An 18,549-nucleotide genomic window follows, 5' to 3' on the forward strand; every position below is an offset into this window, starting at 1 on the left:
TTTTGTGGCTTGAACTGACGGTGTAGGTGCGATTACTGATCCGTGGATACCGAGGTAATGACTCTCCACCAAGGTCGCGGTCCATACTGTCCTATCAAAGACCTTCCTTGGAGCTGTCAATTTCTCTCTAGTGACGGGAATGGAGGGACTACTGCAGTATGCAGCCCTCACAAAGTATAAAACCGTCCTTTGTGATAGAAAAATGGATAAACGGCACGGAAAACCTTTTCCAGGAGTTGGGGTCAGGCGAGGGAGGTGACCTGAAGTAGATATACCCCATGGATGGACCCCTCTCATAGAGGAATGGGTACAGCGGCACAGAATAACTTTTTATCTCCGGCGTTGGGGTGGGATGGGGAATGGAGGGGCCGAGTGTTGAGGTGCTGACAGCAGGGGGTGGAGGTACAGTTGGAGGGACGAGACTTGGCGAGTCGATATCGATCGATCGATAAATTCGACATCACACCTTCCGTCGGTAATTTTCACATAGCCATTGGGGTTTATGTGTGTTCTCAAAACCCCATAGTAGATCGTCTACAAGTATACTGGAAAGAGATGCTTAATATACCTCCGACGCCCGCGGAGGTTAGTGTTTTGTACGCGTGGCGTGTGGGGAAGGGATTTGCGTCGTCACCACCACGAGCATCATAAGCCATACATATTAATAAAGGAGATCTGTTTTTCCCCTGCCCTTCCATTTCCCTTCCGTCTTTTAATAAAAAATATATAAACATAAACCTACCCCCTCGACCATGCATGATTCCGGAAAAATGATATAAACACTCCCTCCCCCCGCTTCTTATTTACAACCCCCCTCTCAACCCCCCTCCCACGGACCAAACTACGACGGCCGCTTAAAAACATGCGCCTCAGTATTCAAAACCCACTCATCCAAGCTCACAACCCCCGGCTCACTATACAACAAGTAAAAATACTTCAACGTCTCCGCCAACCAAAAACTCTCCATAGAATCCTGTTTATGCCCCATCCCCTTCTCGCGATTCACGCCGCTGAACGCGCTGTGTCCGATCGACGTGCGCGTGCCGTTGATGATGGATTCGAACATGCCCCAGCCCTTTGTGGACCAAGTGGGGGAGCCGGTGATGCGGTGGAGGTAGAATACTGATTCTATTGCTTCGGGGCTGGAGGGAGATGTTAGCACTGCTTCATTCTACCAAACTAACGCACCAGCTGGCTAATGGAAGGGGGGACATACCGAAGGATATACCTATCACCCTCCACCCTCGCAAACCCGAGCGGCAAATTATTCCTCTCCAACAGATCAGAAATATATTCCTCATGACTGAGCGGTCTATACGGATCCTCCCTCCCACTCGGAAGATTACGCTCATGGGGGTTCACTGGGACGCCGGGGGTGCTTGTCTTCGAGGGGGCGACGTATGGGATTTCCGGGAGGGCCTCATCCTTCTCGTCTGTGCTGACTACGGTGCTGTTCGTTGATATCGCGCGCTTGCGGTTGATATTCGCAGCAGGCGGCGCGCTCCCACCGAGGCTGTAACTGGCCGTCGTCCCATTCGCGCGCGAGAGGACAGCATCCGCCTCAGCCATCAAGGGCTTCTCCTTAGCCTCCTGCTCCAGCCTCGCTTTCTCCTCCTTCTCCTCCTTCGCCTTCTTCTCCGCCATCTCGAGCCGCACCTTCTCCTTCCTCACCTTCTCCTTCTCGTACTCCTCGATCTCACCCTCGCGGAGCGACCAGCGGGGATCAAGGTACTTATAATACCTCTCCTCATCCCACTCACAATCCAGCGGATCCTCACACGGCACCGCTCTGGCGTCCTCAGGCATCACACCGCTCTTCGTCGCCTCATACGCCCACACGCATCCATCAGCCAGCTTCGCAGCAATAGACAGATCATCGTCGAGACCGAAGAGCTTAGCGCCCATCCCGACCATCCCGCCGATGAAGCACGTCAGGTGCGTGACCTCGTAGATCTTCTCGTGGTTCTTGTCGTCGGGGAGGTAGGGGTTAACCTGCACCTTCCCCGAGAACAGGACATTGCGCCCTCCCGGGATCAACGGGCGGTAGAGGAGGTGGCTACGGATCGCATCCATGGTGTTGGTGTACAGTGTGCTATAGGTGGTCTCTAGCCCGCCGAGGAGGAGGTGCATTTTGGAGAAGTACTCGTAAGTCGAATCCTGGCCGCCGCCCATGGAGAAGCTTTGACGTTGTGGGCCGGGAGTGAGGCCTTGGGGACGGCAGATCTCTTCTTCAGTGAAAGGGCGTCGGGGGATGAGTTTCTCGGTTGCGTTTTGAGATGGGGTGGAGGACTTTTCCTCCGGTGGTACGTAAGTCGCGTTGCAGCCGGAGGCATCAACGCTGTCCGGGAAGATGCCCTTGATCTCCGTGCCGCGCTCTTGCCATTCGACAAGGGCGTTAGTGATGCGCGCAACGGCGTCATAGTACTTGTGCTCCCCCGTGAGCTGCGCCAGACGCGTGAATTCCATGGTTAAGGATCCTAGTTCCGCGAAATTCGAGCTCCCAGCTGCTCGATGGCGTTCCGAAGCACTATGCGGCTGCCATCGATAATGCAGCACTGGCATTCTATTTGGGGTATCGAAGATACTCATCAAGATTTCTCCCAACTCCGTAGCCTTGGTCAGAAGCACGGGGTACTTCGCAGCACTAATATCATACGCCCCTAACAAGCCCCCCAGGTATCGAATAGTCGTCTCAAACACGGGAATAGAAGTCTTAGGCGACGTCGTGAAATCGATCTTCTCAACCGTCTCAAGCGCCTCCTCAAACTCGTCCTTCAATCCCATAATCCAGAGCGTATCCAACGAATCCACAATCGTCGCCGCCCACCCGCAAAACGGGTCACGGAACCCCCCCTTCACCGGCCCAACCTCATCGTGTCCCCACGCATATTTCTTATAACCCTGCCACGCGTGCAGAAACTCGTCGCGGACCAAATCCCTCCGCTCCTCACGCAGGGATCTCGCCTCTACTGACTCTTCGGGGAAGTCGAATTGGATCCGCGGCATCTTCTTGGGCGTGCCGCTGGGGAGGCGGATCAGGTCGCCTGGGGCGATGGGATAGTACTCTGTCTGCTTCTCCCAGTGTATGGTTTCCTCTTTCCCAGACTCGTCGACTGTGTCATCGTAGGTGATTGCGGCGGGGTTTGGGGGTGTTATTGGCGTTGGGGGCGCTGTTTGTATGGCTGCCAATGCTTCATTGGTGCTTGGTTCTGGTTCGATGACGGGCTCGCCATTTGCAACGACGGGGGTATTCACTGCCACCGGCGGCTTCGTTGATATCGGCTCAAGGTCAACAATAGGCACGCCATTGGCAACGACCTGCGTATTCTCCGCCAGCACAGGCTTCGCCGAAGTTGCCTTAACCGCAGTAACAGGCAACGGATCATTTGAATGTGCAATCCCCTGAATATCAACCACCTTCACAGGGTCCCTTCCCTCCGCACCATTGCTGTCCCCATTCTGCCCCGACGATTTCCCAGCATCGCCATACGGCGAGGAGGAGGAGGTACCGAACGACTTCGGCCTCGCCGCCTGCGCCTCCGGTTGTGTCTGCCAGAAATTGTAGAACGTAAACACGAGTATCGCCGAAAAGACGAGAAACAGCCTGTATCGCCGGATTCGAAACATTGTGTCCCCTTCAGCTCTCGTTCGGCCGACTGGCTGGGGGAGTCGGGTGGTCGGTCGTACGCAGGGTCGCGTGGGGTGAGGGCCCTTGTACTGGATGTACAGCACGGTATGGTAGTTGTGCTAGTAGTGACGGACTCAGTAGTTAGCCAGGCGCGAACCAAACAGACAACTCTCACTGTTCCATTATAGTATCTCTATCGACGACGACGGTGACTATACAAACAATGAACAGTGTCTGGCACAAAGCCAAGCCAAGCCATTGCGGAGTTAGAGTAAATGTGTTACTTTCTAGTTAACCGTCTCCTACAGTTACCTCGCCACATTTAGCATGTGGACGGACCACAAAGCTTGGCCTGGAGCCTTCCGCGGAACAGTAGCCTTGCTTGGCCGATCAGTGAACCAACCAGGGAATTTATGGGAATTTATGACCCCGCTTTCTACAAGGAGACTACGGTTGTCTGGGGAAATTTAACCTAATACGACGTCAAATAGGGGGATCCCGAGGGAGCCCTGTCCGGTATTTTTATTCATGACATGCTTAATACTGACTCTATAGTTGAAGTTAACTCTTTGTTAGAAAGTAAAATAGTAGGGTTTTAATCCGCGTCATAAACGCATCTTATCTTTATTAAATTGTATGTAATTGCCTATAAATCCCAAAGGTCTTCTCTTCTTCAAATGCAAATCACTGCCCCGCTATGTGCAATCCCAATTTCAGAAACCTGATCGTCGGTCATCATGACTCGTTGAAGCCCCCTTCAACTCGCATGCTCAACAGGACAACCCCCTGATATCTTATCCCTCAACAACCGCGCATGCGTGACCTTGGCTCCAATGCTATGATTCTGTACAAACTGTCCATCTTCATCCAAGTCCACGGACGGCGGCGTTGATGGCCGGGAGGGATGAGTGTACTCGAGCAGATGGCTGAGATGGAACACATGCCCGCATGCGAATCCCACCAGCGTCTCTTGCTCTCCTTCCGTGAATGGCTCACCGCAGCCAACACAATGGCCTGGACGAATTGGTTTCCGAGCGCGCACGGGTTCCACGTTGTCATTATCCTTGTTGACGTTATCCGCGGCGGGTGCTGCTACGTCGACGGGAGCCACATCAATGTGATCCTCGGCTTTAACCACAACATCGAACTTGACACCCTTTCGTTGCCCTGAACGGAGAGTATTCTGCGCAGTAGCCACTTCGCCACGGAGGACACGGGCGACGCCTGAGCTGATGCTGTGCTGGATTTCGTATTCTTTAATCATGCGACTCAAGCCATCTCTCAGTCCGTCGATTTCCAGACCTTCAGGAATACGACGAACAAGGGTGATAGGGTCGATTGCTGTTCCGACCTCTTCTAAGAGGCCGCGGATGAAGCGAGGCTTGTCCATTGAGTAGTCGAGGAGATCTTCCCACAGGTCTTTATCAGCTTGCTCCTTAGCGAAGTTGATTGCTTGCGAGACATCTGCAAGTCGATCTATGATCAGGAAAAGGGCGCGTTTCGTTTGCCCAGTCTTGGAGTAGAGGTAGACAAGTTCTGGTATGTAGTCTCGTTCCTCGCACACTTGAGTTGCCTGGAGAAGGTTAGAAACGTTGGATAAATTGGATAAGAGAGAGTGCATACCTTCTCAAAAGTATAAGAAGTAGAGCTCTTGAGAAACTCCATTAGCAAGGCCCGGTCATACGATGCAAAGGCTTGTACAGCGACGTCGGCAAATTGTTCCACATGCGCTCTGCTCTCAACTAACATCCTCTCCCGCGCTTCGGCGGATTTATCATCTTGGCTATCGCCATTCCACAGTGCTCTAATGTAGAAGAACAGGTACAAGGGCATATCCTTATGTTGTAGCTGGGTGATGACAGACTCTGGCCGTACAAGACCACGCTGCGCCTCGTCGACAAGGAGAGTGATGACATCTGCAGTTGTCTCCTCCAATTCCTTCCTAGATGCGGATTTGATCTGCTCCTTTGTCACGCGGATTAAGACCAACCCGGGAATATCCTCGGCAACGGCATCAATCAGATGGTAATCTTTGATAAGTGTCATGGCCGTATCGGCATCCTGTAGTTGCATATAGCACTTTAAGGCATCTTTGGGTCGGCCATCTGCAAGATACAGCTTCCCCAGACACTCCTTTACTATGCGCCAATCACGTCCCACTTGCCCGTCTTCGACAGAATCTTCTCGGACCTCGCGGTATTTTAGCTGATTCTCAAGAGCTGTAGTGACGGTTCTGATCCCGAACAACTCTGGTGGCCATACGTCGAGTAATTCCTTGAGTCGGAGTCGATCTGTTGCAATGTAATGCCCGAGAACGACCTCGTATATTGTCGAAGGTAAGGGAGGTTGTAATTGCGTTGTGGGTATATAACTTGCAATCTCGCCGAACTTGTTTGCCCCGGCGAAGATCCAAACCCAATGCTCCCACCTCGAAGAGCTGCCTAGAACCTTGCCGCATACTTGACCCGCCATGACCCAGTCGCCATCAGAGATAAGCTGTTGAATCCATAATTCTCCAATTCGCCGTTTCTCCTTCTCGACTGACGAATCAATGAGTCGAGCAGCTGTTTCCTTAACCGACGACGCATCATCGTAGAAATCGCCGCCGGCATCGTTTCTTTCTGGGGTCCCAGGGCCAATTTCTGCCAATTTCTCGGCTGATGATGATATGATCTCGGGATGATCGTCAAGAAGGTTCCAGGCATCTTCATACTTGTGAAATTCTAGTAGCCACGAAAGGTGGTCCGACAAATCTCGCTTGGTAGCCAAAATACAGTCGTACGGACTATGGATGAATATTTTCATACCGGGGGCTGCAATGTTCGGGTGAGCTGGTTGTTGAGGGCGAACGGATCTGTTTTTGGAGCTAAGTGACCCAGCTTGGCTGGCAGAATCACCACTGCCAACACTACGGATACTCTGCGCAGAGCTGAGGAGTGTTGTTGCATTGATTGTGGCGTTCCACATGCCGCTACCCATGCCAGCTAAAGTCTCAAGAGTAGTCCTCGATGTCCGTGTTGTCGACGGTCCCTTCCCTGCTGGCAGAACACCGAGGTGGTAATCTGCAGCGGACAGCCGCTCAAATCGACTCAAGATTAAGCCATCAGTGTCGATTTCTTCGGAAGTAGACAGTTCGATAAGTCGCAGCTCAGGGGGGACGGCGTTTTGCCGGCGTTGTATGCCTCCTCGTGGCTCGCTGCCAGTAGAAGCGGTTGAGAGCTTGGATTTATGGCCCTTTTGAGTTGGTGCCTCCTCGGCATCCTCATCTTCGGGATTAATATAAGCAAGTACAAGAAGCAAAGTAGGGGTATATAACGACAATCCAGAAATAATGCAATCCATCCTCAAACTATTCACGTTAGCAACCTTCAACACTGGGATATGGTTCAAAACATACATTTTAATGATCTCTGCACGACCAACACTGCGCTCTCCAGCATGCTTGCCAACGCCGACTCCACCAGGGTGAACATGAATGATCCAAATAGTGCTTCCCCAGCCAACTACAAGTTTTTCGATTGGTTCCTTATTCTTTGCTGTTTGCTGCCTGAGCTTGGTAACAACAGGAGATAACGCCGTGGTGCTTAATCCGTCGTCATCAGTTCCGAGGGAGCTTTCATCGATCCATTCCGCCCGGGCCTTCCACACCGCAGCCATCTCTTCCCAACCAGAGTCTTGAGGGCGATCAACGTGGGCAATGCGCTTCCATGCTGAATCTAGATCTGCGCTTTCGAGGCCAATATTTGACCGCATTATCTTTATGCCCTTCTCGTTGACCCAAACAACATATTTTCCTGACAATGACCACTTGATTGTGCTGATGATTCCTTCGCCAGAATGAAGAACAGTATCCTTTCCTGAGTTGCCTCCGAGCCCAATCGTTCCGAGCCAGCCAGATGCGGTAGCCGCTGCGGTTCCAGTAGTGGTGGATGTGGCATTCGTTCCGGACCGCCCTCCAACAGTCACGACCAGGTTCCCCGCGGTACCTCCAGAGATATATGTTCGGTCATTCTTGTAGTCGGGTGATAGGGCAACAGCTTGGACCGGCCTGGCAAAATTTCGTAGCTGTACATCTTTTATATCCACAAGAGATGCAATACAGACATTCCCATCTATAGAAGACGTGGCAATGTAAATGGCGTTCGATGGAATATTCGGTATGACTTGCTGGCGCGGAGCCCTTTGTGCAGCCGGACTTGATGATGCAGATGTAACTGATGCCGCTTTTTGCGATTCATTTATAGCTTGAGATATAGCTCTGTTGACTGCTTCTGACCTCGGGTCTGATGTAGGTGGTGGGAATGGGGAAATCGAAATCGAGGAGATCGATGCGGAGTGGGCATGGTAGACTCGTAGTGACTGGAATGACGGTAATGCTAAAACGTGCTTCGAAGCCTGTTAGTATAGAGTAAACATACATCATATTATCCGACTTACAATATTTCCGTTGTGAGTGCCAATATACTATGAGTTATTAGCATTGGCCTAGGCCTCGGTTCATTACTACATGCATACCATCTTGTCCCCCGCGACCAGGAAAGAGCTTGTAGCATCCCCATTTCTATACAACTGCGTCATATACCCAGTCATTCGAGCATTCTTCAGCTTCGGTTCATCCTCCTCCTCCTCATCGTCCTCGTCCTCGTCCTCCTCATCTTCATCACTACCGTTGGTTTTGGTCTCGTTCTCATCGTCGTCGTCCGCAGTGTCTGGTTTGTGAGACCGAGAGTCAGGTGGAATAGCTTCATGCGCTTCCCCACGCTCCCCCGAATCTTCCGCCATTTTCCCAGGCAATAGTCACCCGGGTGCTTAAGTCGCTGTTCAAACGACAGATGAAGCAGTCGACGTCACAGCACATAGCTACGGGGCGGATGACTAATCAAACCCCGGACAAGGCTGAAGCCTTGCATCGCGGGATGGTTCCTGAATCGAACTTTACAAATTTACCAACTCACATATGTCACCTTCATTATAATCCGTTATGTCCTTTCATTTTTCTTCGCAGATTATTAGACGGCAGCTGCTGTCCCAAATAGGGGCACCAGGCCTCATAAATAACGCCCAAAACGCAACTCGTCAATGCCGACCGCGTTTTCCTAGCCAGCTCACCCGAGGCTGTGGCGCACCGTTACAACCGACACGACCATACAGCGCTGCGACGACCGGTGCAGCAGAATCTCAAAAGCGAAAAAACCCTCGATCTCCCGCAGTACAACGTTCGCTGAGGCGAGTTGCGGTCGAAGCTGAACGGTCCAGTGGCGATGCGTCGCGGGGTCAGAAATCATCTGGTGATAGCCGTGGCCTCAAAAGGATAACAGCCATATGTGTTGCAGAAGAATTTGCTATGGACAGCGTTGTACGAATACTTCGATCTCAAGGATACCCGATTGATCCACAAGGTACGGGGTTTCTGGATGACCAAGTCGTACACACCAAAGCTGTCAATGGTGGAGATGTATTCATATTTCCTTCGGGGACGATAGTTGCATGGTCCTTGCCAGAGGATCTTGCCATTAATTTGGCAACACAAACGTTAGCACCTGCGGCTATAAACCCACACTTGGAGCAGATTGAATTGGAGGATCTAGAGTACCAAGAAGATCCCAGTCAAGAAGCGAGCAGCATCAAGGGAGAGGTTATCACCTTGGGAACCAAGAAGGAGGCTTTGGAGAAAAATACCTCGAGTGGCAAGACCTCAACTACATTGGCACAAATTGCGTTCTCGTCAGGACTAGCCCGGTCTACGAAGCTCGCAGTTCTTGAAACTTCACTTACCAAATACCTTGACTCGACACGAACCATTCCACCTATACTCTCCCGCGGTGGCCGCTTGCCATTCAACCAACAATTTATCTTACAGAAGACCGGTGCTCTTTTAGAGCTCCGTGCACAGCTCAACCACTACTCGGAACTCACAGACTCGTTGCCAGATCTATTCTGGGACAGTCAGCATGAACTTGGGCTAGAGGGGTACTATGATCAGGTGGGACGGGCCCTCGATGTCAGCGTCCGTATCAAAAGCTTGAATGCCAAGATGGATTATGCCCATGAGATCGTTAGTGTCTTGAGGGAAACTCTGAGTAAGAACCATAGCACATGGTTGGAATGGATCATTATCGTCCTTATTGCGGTCGAGGTCGGATTCGAACTGAAACGCGAATGGAAGGAGAGGATGAAGGCTAAAGCTGAAGCTAAGTCGCTGAAGGATGAATAATGCTGTAAAATCGGGCGTTTTTTGGGGAAGTATATCAATTTCCGGGTGCTACATGGGCGAACTGGGTTGGGGGGCTTTCTGTATAAGATGGAAAACTGAGAGATGGTGACGGGGTTAACGCCGCAATACTCTACTTATATCTTGGTATCTGCGAGATAATTATACCCTAAATGTACAAATATAGATTCCTGATAAGATTTCTTCGACAACATGTAATTACCACAAGCTGTTGAAAGCTCTTTGATAACCGCTCTTGAAGAACAGGGGCAGCGACTTTCTCATGTCCAAAAAGTGGGTCCACGAGGCTGTAGAATATGGTCGCCAACGTCGCAAGGCTTGGGAAACAACGCGACAGACGCGTTGAACAATCGTGGAAAGAGCTCACCCCATACTCCCAGCATGCCCGGTGACCGCAAGTCTTTAAAATGCTACATCTAAATCCGCCTAGATTGACATACGCGGATGGAATTAACTGAGGCGTTGTAGCCATGGCGTCGGTAACCTCACTGGGGCTTCATTACCCCACGGCTCTACAATACTTACAACAGGAGCATCTGCTGTCTGAGGACCCGGCGCCCGATACCTATGAGTGGCAAACAATAGCCAATGATGACGAAGGAGTTGCTGGCTACGATGAACTCGTCACTACGAAAACTTGTGTCGTCTGGTGTAGAGGTGGAATCGTCCGAAAGAGCTTTCGATTTGAGATTGAAGACGAACCGGTCACCCAAGCACTTCTCACGAGTTTCTCGACAGAGCACACGAAAAGGCATTTTGACCGAAATAAGACAGCTTCTGCCGATTCCCAACCCCACCACGCGGATGCGGAACGGACGACTACACTGGATGAGGAGCACAGCCGGTCAAAAGCCCTTGTGGTGTTTTTAAGGACACAGGCTCATATCTACTTCCTCTCTGGCACGAGCCATATCGTCCACCTACCATTCGAAGTTGAGCATGCAATTGCCTCTACAAACGGGCTCATTCTGCAAAGGAAACTGCAGTCCGAAAAGCTGGCGCCATTGTCATTGAAGTTTCCTCGCGTCCCGCCGAATTCCTTTATGACTTCTCAGCCGCAACCATGGTCTGCAGCTAGTTCAATCCAATCTACATTCTCTATTGCAAGCCTCGGCTCTCCACAGCAGCTTAACTTGCCGCCGACATCTTTACTGGGTGACTTATGGCAATCTCCACCTCGCAAAGATGATTCTCGCTGGCCCCGACTTTTTTCGCTCACGGATCCGCTCGCGGAACTAGGTCTCGTTGTGGCATCTGCGAAGGTTAACGGTGCCAGGAGGTCATCGCTGAGGGCTGTAGCCATAGACCCTGCTGACGAAATTATCCATGTGACTGATCCTCATAACGTTACTGAAACGAATATGGATGTCGAGGGTTCAGTTACACTTGCTGTCACTCTGAACCGAGAAACGAGCATGTATACAGTCTGGACAATGGAATATGTGAACCAAGAAGAACCACTTGTTAGAAAGCCATCAAGGACGAGTGATGTAAAGCCTCGCCGCCGAAGCTCATTCATGCCAGGCACCGGTGCAACAACCCCAGTTGCAAATACCCAACATACCTTTCGAGAGAGTTTTGGAGGTGCCGGTGCTGGTATTAGCATACTGAAGCCTTCGAAGAGGAGAGAAGACGACGCAGTCAAACAAAATGTCGATTTTGTTTCCTCTTTGGATCCAGACTCGGAAATCAACGGTGTTCCGAGGAGGAAATCAAGACGTGTGAGCTCAATGTTAGCAAGAGGCGACCTTTCGGCCTCGGCATCTCACGATCGATCGATGTTCTCGGAAATGAGCACCGTGGGACAACAACCTAATCCACGTGTGGATTCCATGGGGGGCCACAACGGCAGGGCCAGCTTTGGATTTCACAAGGGATTCAAGAATTCTACTTCGAACCAGCTTCCGCTTAATTCTAGTGTCAATAGCTTTCTTGAGGCTCCGATTGATGACCTTCTGGAGGAACTGAAGGCTGGAGGAGACTTTGAAGGGTTTCACAATATGGGACTTGAAGATGAAGACTTCGAGGGTCTCAGGAAGGAGATCGTGTTCACGAAGATCGAATCCATACCTGTCGAACGCAGCAACTTACGATATTCAACCCAACACAAACCAGCGCAGAGCCAATGTCGAGTTTTCACTTTGGCTGCTCCATCAAGCTCTCTGCAACGAAACCAAATTTTCCTCTGTATACTCGATCCCGAGGAGAAGAAATTTGTTGTTGTTACCCTCAATTCAACATTGAGTAAAAAGAAGCGAACACCTCAGGGTGCACAGAAAGCCAAAAAGCAGAATCCAGATGGAACCAAGGACCCAGTTGTTAACTGGGGCGATGTCGTCAGGGCAGATCATGTCATAGATGCTTGCAAGGTATTTGACGGAGGAATTTCCCGAATTCTAGTTCTGTCGGAGACAACGGATGGGTTCGGAGAACTGACACTACAAGCACCATGGGGATTACTGATGAAAATATCTGTTCCAGATAGGCTGGTAATGAATAACATCTTAAGCCTCGGGTATAATGGCCAGCCTCACACCAAATCCGAGGAAAATCGGACGAAAATGTTGAGTAGCGGGCCTAGAGCATTACGTGGCTTACGAAACCCATTGCCTGGTGGGATGGTGGATATTGTCGACGAAGAGGGTAGATCCCACCAGTTGCACTTGCGGATGGAGGCTCGACTTCCCCTTGTGAAAAATGTCCTCGATGCCTGCAAATACGTGCTGCCGAATAAAGGCGGAGAAGCCGTTCTTGCTGGGTGGTGGAACATTCGACAGTGGCTTACTGATAAACCATACATTGGATGCGACAACGAATGGAGTGCTCTCGTTGTGTCGCTTTTTATTCTTGTGCTGCCGTTTCGAGATTTGCGAGCAAAGCCTCTTCGTGCTAGCCCGCGAAAACCCCGAGCCGGCTCCGTACGGACTGGCCGCACTGTAGACTCAGCTACAAAGGATGTAGATGACATTCTCCATCGCGAATGCACCATGGGGAATTCACTTCCATCCTGGGCTCTCACGAGTGGGTGGGACTGGCTGAGAAAAGAAGACAAACCTAACCTCATAACTCCACCAAAGCCTTTAGGCGATGAAAACAGCTTCTTACAAAGACACGTTAATATTGCTCAAGACTATCTTAATACGGCATTGGGCGATGCTGCTGTCGGGGCTAGTGGATATCTACCCACTGCCCATAGCCAGAGTCCAGACTTGCGGATGGAGGCCCTTACTCAAATCATCTCAGGACTACACTTATTGCACGAAGAATATAAACTGAACATCGCAACGGTCGACTCATTAACTACAGGACGTGCCAGCCTGGCATCTGTACTGTCGCAAATGTGCAGATGGATAGGCTGGAACGACTGGGCGGACTCATACGACATTGAAGATGCTGTGGCAGAGGGCGTTGCGTTCAATCCCAGTAAGCATATCCGGCCATTCGACAAAGATTGTGTTAACATGTTATAGCAACTGCCACAGTTTTAGCTCAGCCTTCTCTTCCGCCGTCTATCTACGACTGGATTGAAAAGTCGTTAACTGTGAAGATAAACACGCCATTTATGGCACTTACAGATGTCAAAAATAGGACGTATAGTAATGGTGGCTCCATAATTGAGCAAGAATCGTCGTCCATCACACCACGGACGTCACTATTCAGAAAGCTATTCACTGTTGTACATCCGAGCGCGTCGTCAATTGAGATTGTGGAAGCCCTGTACGCAGCTGGTTTCACCACGCATATTTTAGATACCCTTCCGGAGGCTCTTCTCATACCTTTCAGAGAGGCATTGATCGATTGTCAAAGTCATCTTCAGGTCTCCTGGGGGAGAGAGCTTCTGAGTCTCGTCGGACGAGAAGATGTTAACATGCTCCTTTTCCCCGAACAAAGGGAAAGGGTTGCATACGCATCCCCCTTGGCGCCAACACATGAGTCGAGTAATGATGTACATTCGATCTGTTTATCACTTTCGGAACAAGAGACTGTCGGCGCTTTTGATGGCTCTGCAGAAGTTGATCGGCAATCAATCAGTCGACTCATTTTCAAAGATGATAGGCGGCTCAATGAAGCGGCCAAAATCTTGAACACCTCGAAACCCACTTTGGCCCGCTGCGAACCGGAACCGGACTGGTCAGAGTCCGATTTACTAGAGGCACAGAAGGTACATGTACAGGAATTGGCGGTTCGAACATTGGCCGTGCCCCCTGGACGAGGACTGTTGTACTTCAGTGCACGGGTTCCCCTTTTGACAGAGAAGTTTCCTATTGGAGGGTTTAACCTTCACTGTGTGTTCAAACCAGCAAATAACACTGTTGGGGTCGATAAGAATGCATTCACCGAGGAGAAAGTGTGCTGGGCATTTTTCCATGCTGGCGTCTCGGCAGGGTTGGGCATTTCCCGCCAAGCAAGAGGCATAGATACCTCTTGGATTTTGTTCAACAAGCCTCAGGAATTAAGCAATCGACATGCAGGATTCCTCCTTGCGCTCGGCTTAAACGGCCATCTTAAATGTGTGGCGAAATGGGTAGCATTTAAATACCTCACCCCTAAACATACCATGACGTCCATTGGCCTGTTGTTGGGATTGGCAGCATCATATCTTGGGACGATGGATTCTCTTATTACTCGCCTTCTCTCCGTACATGTTACGCGAATGCTACCTCCTGGAGCTGCAGAGCTTAACCTCTCTCCTCTGACACAGACAACTGGCATCATGGGCATTGGTCTCCTATACTGCAACACTCAACATCGCCGAATGAGCGAAATCATGCTTTCGGAGATTGAGCATGTTGAAACTGAAGTGCTGGATGAGCCCCTGAGAAATGAAGGCTACAGACTTGCAGCGGGATTCGCCCTCGGGTTCATCAACCTAGGGAAAGGTTCTGATCTTCGAGGTTTACATGATATGCAGTTGACGGAGAGGCTGTTGAAGCTTGCCGTTGGAAGCAAGAAAGTCAACTTGATACATGTCCTCGACAAAGCAACCGCTGGTGCTGTTATTGCCATTGCTCTCATATTTATGAAGTCTGAAGATCATGCTTTAGCACGGAAGATCGACGTTCCCAGTTCCATTCTTCAATTTGATTATATCAGGCCCGACACGTTCCTGCTCCGCACACTTGCAACACATCTGATTATGTGGAGCAAAATTGAAGCAACTGCGTCCTGGATTGAGAAGAATTTGCCGAGAGAATACAAATTCAAGAGTAGCCTGACCAGCGTCCATCACCTATCAGCCGAAGATTTACCATTTTACAATATACTCGGTGGCCTTTGCTTCAGTATTGCTCTACGATACAGTGGAACTGGGGACCTTCGTGTTAGAGACCTCCTTGTCCACTATCTGGACCAATTTATGCGCATCTGTGCTCTTCCAGCCTCCAATTATGACCAGAAGCTGGCACGGAATACTATTCGGAACTGTCAAGACCTTCTGGCACTTTGTGCGGCTACAGTGATGGCTGGATCTGGTGACCTGGTGGTTTTCAGGCGCCTCAGAGTGTTGCGTGGCCGCGACGACAACGAGACGCCATATGGAAGCCACATGGCAGCACACGTTGCAATCGGCGCATTGTTTCTTGCTGGCGGCACTCACACGTTTGGCACGTCGAACCTTGCCATCGCGGCTCTTATGGCTGCTTTCTACCCACTCTTCCCAACTTCGATTTTGGACAACAAATCTCATCTCCAAGCTTTCCGCCACTTCTGGGTCCTAGCAACAGAAGCAAGGTGTGTGGTAGCACGCGACATTGATACCAATATGCCGGTTTCCATACCCCTTGAGATTTCTCTACGCACGGACAAGTTTACCACGGGAACCAACCCTTCGGTGTCAAGACATGCACCTTGTCTTCTCCCTGAGATTGACAATATAATCTCCGTCGGTACCGAAAGTCGAGAATTCTGGAACGTGGTGCTCGATTTTGAGAAGAACCCTGATCACTTGAAAGCATTCAAGTCAACACAAACCATATACGTAAGAAGACGCCCTGCTTATGATGCAAGTGCGGCGGCTTTCCACGCTACCCTTCAGGCCCTTGATGATACAGATGGAGCAGATCAGCATCCTCTGCAGTGGTTATTTGAGCTACCGGCATTTTCCATGCTGACAACAGCGGAACGAGCTCTTGTTATTCCGCCGGAGGGCTCTAAGGGACGAGCAGCTCACACGAGCACAGAAGGTACGCTGGTGGATGCGCGGTTGGTCCTGGAGGAGGCAACGCTTCACAGTGGTAAGAGAGACAGGTTGCAGGGCCTAAAATTACTGTTTGAATGGGCGAACATGATGCAGCGAGATGGCAGAGAGATGCAATGGGTTCGGCAGGAGGTTGTAGATAGGCTCAGGGCAAAAGTTTGGATGATGAGCATCGAAGGTGACGATGAGCATCAATGATGGGGTTAGAAACATAGACGGTATACGAATGCAATGATGCAAGGCTATATTCTTGGAACATAGATAGCAACATAGAAACATAATCTGCTACTTTTCATGATTCATAAGTGACCACTAACTCGGTGGACTCGAAGTTGCAACTGCCTTCCCTTTGCCAGGTGCCTCTTCGAAAAGCTTCGTCCACTGATCTTCCTTCTTGAATAGCACTATCGCTGTCATTGCACTTGGGTCACCATGGTCTGGGTCTGCGCCTCCTTCTAATAACGCCTGTTGCTGTGTAAGGATCCGCATATATAACTCATAGGGATGTCCTTCTCTAAGGGAAAGCAAATAGAAAAGCAGTACGTGATCGGAAGGAGAGGTTAAATTACCTTAACGACCTCGCTTTCACCCTTGAAGACCGCACCGGCAAGAGGCGACTGGCCACGGTCATTTAGAGAATTTGGGTTCGCTCCGTGGGCAATAAGAAGCCTGACGAGTTGGGAGTGCCCATGATAGGCCGCTAGCATGACCTCCAAATTGTTAGTTGCTGGTAAATGTGTTTCAGGGATAAAGCTATGCCATAACAGACGGGTTCATAAAATGAGAAGTGCCGCAAAACAGTATGGAGTGTCACTTTATACAGTCGGCGGAACAGAAATAGGAAACAAGCATCGAAGTATAACTTGCTGCACTCACTAAACTGTCTCCTTTTTCATTTGTCATATTTGCAGGTAACCCAGCCGGTAGGGCTTGTTCGAAGAGGTCTATCTGCCCAGCACGTGCGGCATCGTAAATCCGAGCAGCAAATGCAATAGCTTCGGGTGATAGGGAAGGGGCATCCATTTCTTCGGTAATAAACTAGAACTGGTGGGTATAATATCGGTATAGTCTCTAATCTTCGTAAGGGCGATCTTAAACGTGCAGGTGAGACTAAATCAATGATACCGGTGTCGATGTCGTGATGGTGTTCACGCATCATATCTCAGCCTTGCGGATGGTGTTGGGTCGGCTAGCCTCGGGACTAGCCTCGGCAACTTCGCGCGGAAAGCACTGTCTGTACGTCAGTCAGCCTTGCCCTCTGAGCCTTTAATTATTGTGATATAGGGACTTCACAACATCCTTCACTTTAACCCCCCCAACCCTTCAACCTCGATCTCCCACCATCAATTCGCCCACAATGGTCCAAATCCTCCCTCTGCTTAACCGCAGCGCAACCCGCAGCCTCCGTTTCCTCGCACGCCCTTCAACCGCCCGCTTCTATTCCGCGCCTGCAGGCCCTCAAATCCTCGTCACCGACCTCCCAGCGCCCTCCACCGGCCGCATCCGCGTTCTCTCCCTGAACCGCCCATCTGCTCGAAATGCCCTCTCTCGCTCTCTCCTCGCAGACCTGCGTGCTCAAATCGACGAGATCGCCGCGGAGTACGATTCTGAGGGCAACGAGACTCCGATACCGAAGACATACGGCGGCGCGGCAGGCCCCAATGAACGCGGACGCACACGTGCTCTTATCCTCACTAGCGAGGTAGAGACATGTTTCTGCGCTGGAGCGGATCTTAAGGAGCGCGCGGGCATGAGCCAGGAGGAAACCAATGCGTTCCTCGCGAACCTACGAGGCACATTCTCTGCCCTTGCAGCGCTGCCCATTCCCACAATTGCGGCTGTGTCGAGCATGGCTTTGGGTGGAGGTTTGGAGCTGGCTCTGTGTGCGCATCTGCGCGTGTTTGCGTCGACTGCTATCGTGGGACTGCCGGAGACGAGGCTGGGCATAATTCCGGGAGCTGGTGGAACCTACCGTCTGCCTGCTGTTATTGGACAGAACCGCGCGAGGGATATGATTTTGACCGGCCGACGTGTGAGCGCCCCGGAGGCGTATTTCTTGGGTCTGGCAGACCGCTTAGTTGAGGTCGTGGAGGCGGAGGGAACAAAAGAGGGAGAGGAGGATAAGACTCTGCTAAAGAGGGCTGGAAAGGAGGCCCTCAGCGAGGCGGTTAGACTTGCACAGGAGATCTGCTCGGGAGGCCCGGTGGCAACGAGGGCTGCGATTCAGGCTACGGCGTGGTGCAGGGAGGATATGGAGAACAAGGCGTATGAGACTGTTGTGGCAACGGAGGACAGGGATGAGGCGCTCAAGGCATTCAGGGAGAAGAGGGTACCGGTATTCAAGGGGAGGTAAAGAAAGTTAAAGAAGTTGTATGATATAGATATATACCTACCGATTAAAATTGAATAAAATTGAAAGGAATCTAGCTGCCCAGTGACGAATATTGATAATGATCGGCTTGTTGACCATAAACCGGACGTGATTTGATTTTA

The 18,549-nt window shown here is 50.8% G+C and overlaps 6 protein-coding genes across 6 annotated transcripts; 3 read left to right on the forward strand and 3 right to left on the reverse strand.

The window, feature by feature from the left end:
• Window positions 1–834: 834 nt before the first annotated feature.
• VE01_06234 (uncharacterized protein) lies at window positions 835–3,908 on the reverse strand. The gene is made up of 2 exons (XM_018275687.2): window positions 1,217–3,908; window positions 835–1,142 (listed from the first exon to the last, which is right to left on the reverse strand). Exons 1-2 carry the CDS (start codon window positions 3,625–3,627, stop codon window positions 842–844), a joined length of 2,712 nt encoding a protein of 903 aa, XP_018128485.1. The 5' UTR covers window positions 3,628–3,908; the 3' UTR covers window positions 835–841.
• Window positions 3,909–4,220: 312 nt separating this feature from the next.
• On the reverse strand, window positions 4,221–8,443 carry VPS41 (vacuolar protein sorting-associated protein 41). The gene is made up of 5 exons (XM_018275688.2): window positions 8,144–8,443; window positions 8,066–8,092; window positions 7,026–8,014; window positions 5,252–6,977; window positions 4,221–5,201 (listed from the first exon to the last, which is right to left on the reverse strand). The coding sequence occupies exons 1-5, from the start codon at window positions 8,408–8,410 to the stop codon at window positions 4,386–4,388; spliced, it is 3,825 nt and encodes a 1,274-aa protein (XP_018128486.1). The 5' UTR covers window positions 8,411–8,443; the 3' UTR covers window positions 4,221–4,385.
• A 127-nt stretch (window positions 8,444–8,570) lies between these two features.
• Window positions 8,571–10,047, forward strand: VE01_06236 (uncharacterized protein). The gene has a single exon (XM_018275689.2). The coding sequence runs from the start codon at window positions 8,610–8,612 to the stop codon at window positions 9,840–9,842; it is 1,233 nt and encodes a 410-aa protein (XP_018128487.2). The 5' UTR covers window positions 8,571–8,609; the 3' UTR covers window positions 9,843–10,047.
• Window positions 10,048–10,142: 95 nt separating this feature from the next.
• Window positions 10,143–16,343, forward strand: APC1 (Anaphase-promoting complex subunit 1). The gene is made up of 2 exons (XM_018275690.2): window positions 10,143–13,283; window positions 13,331–16,343. Exons 1-2 carry the CDS (start codon window positions 10,331–10,333, stop codon window positions 16,252–16,254), a joined length of 5,877 nt encoding a protein of 1,958 aa, XP_018128488.1. The 5' UTR covers window positions 10,143–10,330; the 3' UTR covers window positions 16,255–16,343.
• Window positions 16,256–17,374, reverse strand: VE01_06238 (uncharacterized protein). The gene is made up of 4 exons (XM_018275691.2): window positions 17,353–17,374; window positions 16,933–17,290; window positions 16,626–16,766; window positions 16,256–16,521 (listed from the first exon to the last, which is right to left on the reverse strand). Exons 2-4 carry the CDS (start codon window positions 17,077–17,079, stop codon window positions 16,369–16,371), a joined length of 441 nt encoding a protein of 146 aa, XP_018128493.1. The 5' UTR covers window positions 17,080–17,290; window positions 17,353–17,374; the 3' UTR covers window positions 16,256–16,368.
• Window positions 17,330–18,490, forward strand: VE01_06239 (uncharacterized protein). Its single transcript, XM_018275692.2, has one exon. The coding sequence runs from the start codon at window positions 17,414–17,416 to the stop codon at window positions 18,407–18,409; it is 996 nt and encodes a 331-aa protein (XP_018128494.1). The 5' UTR covers window positions 17,330–17,413; the 3' UTR covers window positions 18,410–18,490.
• Window positions 18,491–18,549: the final 59 nt, after the last annotated feature.

Source organism: Pseudogymnoascus verrucosus (assembly GCF_001662655.1).
Source record: "Pseudogymnoascus verrucosus strain UAMH 10579 unplaced genomic scaffold scaffold_36, whole genome shotgun sequence".
NCBI lineage: Eukaryota > Fungi > Ascomycota > Leotiomycetes > Thelebolales > Thelebolaceae > Pseudogymnoascus > Pseudogymnoascus verrucosus.

What these genes read in the sequence shown, in the direction of transcription:
- VE01_06234 (XM_018275687.2), bottom strand. Translation starts at nt 3,627, where the DNA reads ATGTTTCGAATCCGGCGATACAGGCTGTTTCTCGTCTTTTCGGCGATA. An exon ending in GGTGATAGGTATATCCTTCG is followed by an intron (nt 1,143 to 1,216) that starts GTATGTCCCCCC and finishes ATCTCCCTCCAG; the next exon opens with CCCCGAAGCAATAGAATCAG.
- VPS41 (XM_018275688.2), bottom strand. Translation starts at nt 8,410, where the DNA reads ATGGCGGAAGATTCGGGGGAGCGTGGGGAAGCGCATGAAGCTATTCCA. An exon ending in CGTGCAGAGATCATTAAAAT is followed by an intron (nt 6,978 to 7,025) that starts GTATGTTTTGAA and finishes TAACGTGAATAG; the next exon opens with TTTGAGGATGGATTGCATTA. An exon ending in CTTCTTATACTTTTGAGAAG is followed by an intron (nt 5,202 to 5,251) that starts GTATGCACTCTC and finishes AACCTTCTCCAG; the next exon opens with GCAACTCAAGTGTGCGAGGA.
- VE01_06236 (XM_018275689.2), top strand. Translation starts at nt 8,610, where the DNA reads ATGTCCTTTCATTTTTCTTCGCAGATTATTAGACGGCAGCTGCTGTCC.
- APC1 (XM_018275690.2), top strand. Translation starts at nt 10,331, where the DNA reads ATGGCGTCGGTAACCTCACTGGGGCTTCATTACCCCACGGCTCTACAA. An exon ending in GGGCGTTGCGTTCAATCCCA is followed by an intron (nt 13,284 to 13,330) that starts GTAAGCATATCC and finishes AACATGTTATAG; the next exon opens with CAACTGCCACAGTTTTAGCT.
- VE01_06238 (XM_018275691.2), bottom strand. Translation starts at nt 17,079, where the DNA reads ATGGATGCCCCTTCCCTATCACCCGAAGCTATTGCATTTGCTGCTCGG. An exon ending in ATGAAAAAGGAGACAGTTTA is followed by an intron (nt 16,767 to 16,932) that starts GTGAGTGCAGCA and finishes AACAATTTGGAG; the next exon opens with GTCATGCTAGCGGCCTATCA. An exon ending in GTGAAAGCGAGGTCGTTAAG is followed by an intron (nt 16,522 to 16,625) that starts GTAATTTAACCT and finishes ACACAGCAACAG; the next exon opens with GCGTTATTAGAAGGAGGCGC.
- VE01_06239 (XM_018275692.2), top strand. Translation starts at nt 17,414, where the DNA reads ATGGTCCAAATCCTCCCTCTGCTTAACCGCAGCGCAACCCGCAGCCTC.